Below are 7,890 nucleotides of genomic sequence, written 5' to 3'. Positions count from 1 at the left end.
ACACACGAAGGTTGGTCTCAAAAAGGTAAAATGAAAAAAATGCATCACATGTCAATTCTAGAAATTGCACCCAGGTGATGTGAATGCACAACAGCATGCCTACTACTGAGCCAAGTCGACTTAATGTGCAATCTCTCCGTCACATACTCACTCCATCCCATAATATAAGAACATTTTTTACACTATATTAGTGTCAAAAATATTTCTATATTATGGGACGGAGGGAGTTATCCTCTGATGCATAGTGGGAGTTATCCTGTGATGCATAGTGTGCATCATCGATGCGTCGCTCTAACTTAGAAATCAAACGCAAATTCAAGGTTGGTGAGGGAGCGGCGGCCGCCCGCGGAAAGCCTCCGACAGTCACGTATGAGTTGGTGATTCATATAGTACGTGGTGCAAGCGTCATGCTGAAGTAGTTATACCATACGAATATTAATTTGGTGTCTCACTTTTCATCATTTCTCGGACAAGGAGTATTTTCTCCCTTTTCGAAAAGATAAGTATTTTCTCTACATTTGTTCTTTTGAAAGCAGCTTGCGAGGACGGTGGACGTGCTTACGTCAGTACGGACGCCATGGTTACGCGCGCAGCTCAACCAGCTGATGCTTTGGAAGTGTCCAGGTTCTTTCTCCACCGGCCACACTCATTTCTCAACCCAATAATCAATGATCTCCATTTTTTAATTAGCAGTCGCTCTTTCTAGGACAGCGCAAGGAGGATTATCTTAACAGTATTGAATCAGTTTGATGTACTCTATAAATACCAGTGCCTCCGTGTCTTCTTCCTTCACCAGCCATAGCCATAGCCATACAGCGACAACAAGGAGAGCAAATTAGAAACACAGATCAAGGGGAAGAGAACTCCGCAGCTGATCAGCAATGGCGACCAAGATCTACATAGTGTAATGATCCTCTTCTTAATTCTTATTGCCCCGGCTGGTAGCAGATTGATCTGATTTCTGCTTATTATCTCTGCAGGTACTACTCGACCTGGGGACACGTCGCTACGCTGGCGGAGGAGATGAAGAAGGGCGCCGACTCCGTCCCCGGCGTGGAGGTCACCGTCTGGCGGGTGCCGGAGACACTGCCAGAGGAGGTGCTCGGGAAGATGCACGCGGCGCCGGGGCGTGAGGACCACCCCGTCATCACGGCGAGCCAGCTGGCCGAGGCCGACGGCATCCTGTTCGGCTTCCCGACGCGGTTCGGCATGATGGCGGCGCAGATGAAGGCCTTCTTTGACTCCACCGGCGGCCTCTGGCAGGCGCAGAGCCTCTCGGGCAAGCCTGCGGGCGTCTTCTTCGCGACGGGCACCCAGGGCGGTGGGCAGGAGACCACGGCTCTCACGGCCGTGACGCAGCTGACGCACCACGGCATGCTGTTCGTGCCGGTCGGGTACACGCACGGCGCCGGCATGTTCGCCATGGACGAGGTCAAGGGCGGCAGCCCGTACGGTGCCGGCACCTTCGCTGGAGCCGATGGCAGCAGGGTGCCCAGCGATGCCGAGCTCGCCCTCGCGGCGCACCAGGGCAAGTACTTTGCCGGCATCGCCAAGAAGCTCAAAGCCGTCTGAACTCAGATCACGAGCCGTGTCCCATGATTCATATCAAGTACTCAATCAGTACAGGATGATTTGACACATCATTTTCAGTGGAGCAGATTTACACAATTCTAGACAATTTAACTGTACTGCATTTAATTTCTTGTTTGGACAAATAATACAATTTCTTGTTCTGAGTGGAGCATTCGGTCTTGGTTTATTAGCCCCTCATATTTAGGGTCTTATTTTAATCATAATTTTAACTAATAAAATATAAATTATATATAACAAAAATAATATCATCGGAAGCTATGTTCAAATATGAATTCAACGATATAATTTTTGTGACATGCATTACATTTTGTTCGTTAAATCTATAATCAAATTTTGCTATAAAATACAAACAAGACCAATAAAACATGACGAAGGTAGTATATACTAGCACAAAAGTTAACAAAATATATTGTTTCTTTTGGTTGTGGTACATAGGCCGCGTGCCCACAGCCTGCGATTGGCCGCATCGCTGGCCACACGATTTCCTCATCGCCGGTCGTTGCCTTGGATCTCACCATGTGTTGTCCTTCCCTCCCCTCGCATTGCCTATAAAGAAAAATTACCCTTCTTACTTCTTACTCCCGCATGAAGCGTTTACCTTAGCTGCTCACATTGTCGGTGCTGCCCCGTTGGCTCGCAGCACCCCACTTGCATTTTTCGCGCCGCCACCCTAGCACCACCTATCATCGCGACCATTGCTGCCTAGGTTGGTTTTGCAGCAGCGAAATGTGTTGTTGGCCCTGCAGCAGGTGCCCCCAACCTTGTAATACCTCTCGCCCCACTTTGTGTTCGCATACAAACACATCATTGTGTACTTTCGGCGTCGAAGGGACCTCGTCAGGAGCGTGATACGCAAGACACGTTGGTGGACTTTTGAGCATCCAAAACCCACACACTTGGGAGGGATCCCGTAAGGGAGTGCGAAGGTTGTGGGTTGCCCTAAGTCGACTTGATTGCCCCTAGGGCCTCAAGGTTCACTGCTCTGCAACACAAAGAACAACGAAGAAACAGAAAAAATAAAAAATGAGAAAGATATAAAAAAATGTAAAGATAAAAAGTGGTAGGTTGGTTGATCGATTGTGTGCGGTTCCAATCCGACGCTACCTCTCATCTACATATACGAGGCGACGAGACTTCCCATGCAAGAAAAGGACTCCAAATCCGATTCAAATCTTTCTAAAATTAAGCTAACTCGGAATCTCGGATTTTAATATGGGTCTGAGAAAACATCTTGGTTTTTGGAACCCACATGCCACATATGATCTCATATTGAAATGACCCAAAAGGAGAAGTTGTTTGCCTCAACAAGAGGAAGAACTTTCATGTTGAACTTGTTTCATCCGTGGCAATCATGAGTACTAAATAGCTCTTGCCATATAAAAGACATGTATGACACCATGTCTATAATTTCAATTGTATTTTTAACTTTGGAGGTCACATATTAACTCAAACGGAGATGACCATAAAAGCAATGTTTTATGTTCCGATGCTACTGAAAACTTCATGTTGACCACCTTTTCGTTCAAGACAACCTTGGGGGACCGAATAACTGGTGCCATGTATCAAACATGGGTGTCTGGGGTCGGTCGCTAGATTTTGGTCATGGTCTGGTCTTGACTGTTTTGGATGTACAATTTTCATAATACCTTGGATTGAGATGATTCAAAAGCAAAGTCGCTTGCCTCAATTATACAAAGAATGTTCATGTTGAACACTTCTTCATTTGAGGCCATTTTGAGGATATTATCATGCAAGCCTAAAGGCGGTGTCAACGCATGCACCCTTTTTTTTGCAAAGCTAGTGTACCAAATAATAATTTGTGTCGACTTAGTTGTAAGGATGGTGTCAACACTCCGTCGACCATTTTATATACCAGATGATCCATTGCGCCATTAATGCAGAGACCAACTACAATCGAGAAGTTAAATGTACTATTTGAAACATAAAGCGAAAGTTAAGTAAACTAGTTGAAGAGACAATTAAGTAAACTAATTGAAAAGACAAACTGTAGTCATCAATACAAAGACGTTTCCCGTGAAGATATGCAAGTGATTATATTTGTATTCTGTTTGTATCTATCATGTATATTTAGCAACGATTGAAACCCATCTCCTTATTTCGTCGGCTAGAGCAACTCAACATCTGGGTCCATAAAAAGGTCGAGCACACCCCCATGACACATGACTCTGGCCTCTTGGCGTGTAAGCCACACCTGCTCATTGATCGTGCTCTTTTCTAGCCCGTGAATCGTCTGGTTGGTTTACCGCTGCTTGTTGTGGTACCAGTTCATTTTGCGCCAGGTAAATATAGTTAATATGTTGTTGGATGGTACCTAGACTGACGCAAGAACACAAGTCGTGCTAGTTGATAACCCACAAGTATAGAGAATCACAACAGTTTTCGATAAGTAAGAGTGTCGAACCCAACGACGAGCTAAAGGTAGAACAAATATTCCCTCAAGTTCTATCGACCACCGATACAACTCTACGCACACTTGACGTTCGCTTTACCTATAACAAGTATGAAATTAGAAGTACTTTGTAGGTGTTTTCGGAAAGGCTTGCAAGAAAGTAAAGAGCACGAAAATAAAACTAGGGGCTGTTAAGGTAAAGAAGCAACTAAAGTAAGTATAGCAAGTGTGGACAAGTGATGGTAGGAGTTGCGAAATTGTCCCTTAAGCAATTGACTACTTTACTAGACCGATAGCAAGTATTATGTGGGAGAGGCCACTGCTAGCATGTCATCCCTGACTTGGAATTCCATGCACTTATGATTGGAACTATTAGCAAGCATCCGCAACTACTAACGTTTATTAAGGTAAAACCCAACCATATCATTAAGATAAATTGGTCCCCCTTCAATCCCGTATGCATCAATTTCTATGCTAGGTTGAAGCTTCTGTCACTCTTGCCCTCCAATACATAGTCCTATCAACATACAACTAACCCTAGGGTGTGATCCACGCGCGCAATCATATGATGGGCACCAAAGGAAAGCAACATAACCACAAGCAAATTAAATCAATCATAGCAATTCATCAACCACCGATAGGACAACGAAAATCTACTCAGACATCATGGGATGGCAACACATCATTGGATAATAATATGAAGCATAAAGCACCATGTTCAAGTAGAGGGTACAGCGGGTTGCGGAAGAGTGGACCGATGTAGATAGAGGGGGGAAGGTGATGGAGATGTTGGCGAAGATGGCGGAGGTGTTGGTGTAGATCGCGGTGATGATGATGGCCCCCGGTGGCACTCCGGTGCCACCGGAAGCGAGGGGGAGAGAGCCCCCCTCCTTATTCTTCTTCCTTTACCTCCTCCCTAGGTGGGAGAAGGGTTTCCCTTCTGGTCCATGGCCTCCATGGCGTGGGAGGGGCGAGAGCCCCTCCGAGATTGGATCTGTCTCTCTGTCTCTCTCTGTTTCTGCGTTCTCAGATTCTTCCCTTTTAATCGTTTCTTATATTCCCGGAGATCCGTAACTCCGATTGGGCTGAAATTTTGACACGATCTCTATCCAAAAATTAGCTTTCTTGCGGCGAAAGAAGGGCACCAACCGCCTTACGGGGTGGCCACGAGGGTCAGGGGCGCGCCTGACACCCTGGGGCGCGCCCCCCTACCTCGTGGGCCCCTCGAGCATCGTCTCGCGTGGATTCTTCTTCCCAAAAATCATATATATTCCAAAAAAAATCTCCGTCAGTTTTTATTCCGTTTGGACTCCGTTTGGTATGGGTTTTCTGCGAAACAGAAAACATGCAACAAACAGGAACTGGCACTGGGCACTGGATCAATATGTTAGTCCCAAAAATAGTATAAAAAGTTGCCAAAAAGTATATGAAAGTTGAATAATATTGGCATGGAACAATCAAAAATTATAGATACGACGGAGACGTATCAACATCCCCAAGCTTAATTCCTGCTCGTCCTCGAGTAGATAAATGATAAAAAAATAATTTTTGATGTGGAATGCTACCTAGCATAATCTTGATCATATGTCTAATCATGGCATGAATATTAAGACACGAGTGATTCAAGGCAATAGTCTATCCTTTGACATAAAAACAATAATACTTCAAGCATACCAACCAAGCAATTATGTCTTATTGAAATTACATAGCCAAAGAAAGCTCATCCCTACAAAATCATATAGTCTGGCTATGCTCCATCTTCACCACACAAAATATTCACATCATGCACAACCCTGATGACAAGCCAAGAAATTGTTTCATACTTTTGACGTTCTCAAACCTTTTCAACTTTCACGCAATACATGAGCGTGAGCCATGGACATAGCACTATAGGTGGAATAAAATATGATGGTGGGGGTTATGTGGAGAAGACAAAAAAGGAGAAGATAGTCTCACATCAACTAGGCGTATCAACGGGCTATGGAGATGCCCATCAATAGATATCAATGTGAGTGAGTAGGGATTGCCATGCAACGGATGCACTAGAGCTATAAATGTATGAAAGCTCAACAAAAGAAACTAAGTGGGTGTGCATCCAACTTGCTTGCTCACGAAGACCTAGGGCACTTGAGGAGGCCCATTGTTGGAATATACAAGCCAAGTTCTATAATGAAAATTCCCACTAGTATATGAAAGTGATAACTCAAGAGACTCTCTATGTGAAGAACATGGTGCTATTTTGAAGCACAAGTGTGGAAAAAAGGAATAGTAGAATTGCCCCTTTTTATTTATTTTCTCTTTTTTATTTGGCCTTTTTTTTATTTGGCCCTTTTTTTTGGGACAATGCTCTATTAATGATGATCATCACACTTCTATTTATTTACAACTCAATGATTACAACTTGATATCTAGAACAAAGATATGACTCTATATGAATGCCTCCGTCAGCGTACTGGGATGTGCAATGATCTAGGTAGCAATGACGTCAAAAAACGGACAAGCCATGAAAACATCATGCTAGCTATCTTACGATCATGCAAAGCAATATGACAATGAATGCTCAAGTCATGTATATGATGATGATGAAAGTTGCATGGCAATATATCTCGGAATGGCTATGAAAATACCATAATAGGTAGGTATGATGGCTGTTCTGAGGAAGGTATATGGTGGGTTTATGGTACCGGCGAAAGTTGCGCGGTACTAGAGAGGCTAGCAATGATGGAAGGGTGAGAGTGCGTATAATCCATGGATTCAACATTAGTCATAAAGAACTCACATACTTATTGCAAAAATCTATTAGTAATCGAAACAAAGTACTACGCGCATGCTCCTAGGGGGATAGATTGGTAGGAAAAGACCATCGCTCGTCCCCGACCGCCACTCATAAGGAAGACAATCAATAAACACCTCATGCTCCGACTTCGTTACATAACGGTTCACCATATGTGCATGCTACGGGACTTGCAAACCTCAACACAAGTATTTCTCAATTTCATAATTACTCGACTAGCATGACTCTAATATCACCATCTTTATATCGCAAAACTATTGCAAGGAACCAAACATATCATATTCAGCGATCTACAAGTTTATGTAGGATTTTATGACTAACCATGTGAATGACCAGTTCTTGTCATCTCTCTAAATAGATATAAGTGAAGCACGAGAGTTCAATTCTTTCTAAAAAAGATATGCCCACGCTCTAACAAATATAAGTGAAGCAAAAGAGCATTCTACAAATGGCGGTTGTCTATGTAAAGAGAAACATGCAATCCAAGCTTCAAATGATATAAGTGAAGCACATGAAGCATTCTATAAAGCCATACTCAAAAGATATAAGTGAAGTGCAAAGAGCATTCTATAAATCAACCAAAGACTATCTCATACCAGCATGGTGCATAAAAGAAAAATGAAAACTAAATGCAAAAGACGCTTCAAGATTGCACATATCGCATGAACGAAACGAATCCGAAAACATACCAATACTTGTTGAAGAAAGAGGGGATGCCTCCCCAGCATCCCCAAGCTTAGACGCTTGAGTCTCCTTGAATATTTACTTGGGGTGCCTCGGGCATCCCCAAGCTTGAGCTCTTGCCTCTCTTCCTTCTTCTTAATCGAAACCTTCTCAATCATCGAACACTTCATCCACACAAAACTTCATCAGAAAACTCGGTAAGATCCATTAGTATAATAAAGCAAATTACTACTCTAAATACTGTTGCAAACCAATTCATATTTTGTTTTTGCATTGTGTCTACTGTAATATAACTTTTTCATGGCTTAATCCACTAATATGAATCGATAGTTTCATCAAAACAAGCAAACCATGCATCAAAAACAGAATCTGTCTAAAACAGAACAGTCTGTAATAATTTGAACATTCA

At 43.2% G+C, this 7,890-nt stretch overlaps 1 protein-coding gene across 1 annotated transcript; it reads left to right on the top strand.

The window, feature by feature from the left end:
- The first annotated feature begins 739 nt into the window (after positions 1-739).
- LOC125552127 (quinone-oxidoreductase QR2-like) lies at positions 740-1,741 on the top strand. The gene is made up of 2 exons (XM_048715606.1): positions 740-904; positions 981-1,741. Exons 1-2 carry the CDS (start codon positions 882-884, stop codon positions 1,570-1,572), a joined length of 615 nt encoding a protein of 204 aa, XP_048571563.1. The 5' UTR covers positions 740-881; the 3' UTR covers positions 1,573-1,741.
- The last annotated feature ends 6,149 nt before the right edge of the window (positions 1,742-7,890 follow it).

This window comes from Triticum urartu, chromosome 4, assembly GCF_003073215.2.
Source record: "Triticum urartu cultivar G1812 chromosome 4, Tu2.1, whole genome shotgun sequence".
Taxonomy (NCBI): Eukaryota; Viridiplantae; Streptophyta; class Magnoliopsida; order Poales; family Poaceae; genus Triticum; species Triticum urartu.
Note: the sequence above shows the minus strand (reverse complement) of the source record. Positions and strands in the feature narration are given on the sequence as shown.

Coding starts and splice junctions, on each gene's coding strand:
- LOC125552127 (XM_048715606.1), top strand. CDS start 882: ATGGCGACCAAGATCTACATAGT. Junction 905..980: donor GCGACCAAGATCTACATAGT/GTAATGATCCTC, acceptor TTATCTCTGCAG/GTACTACTCGACCTGGGGAC.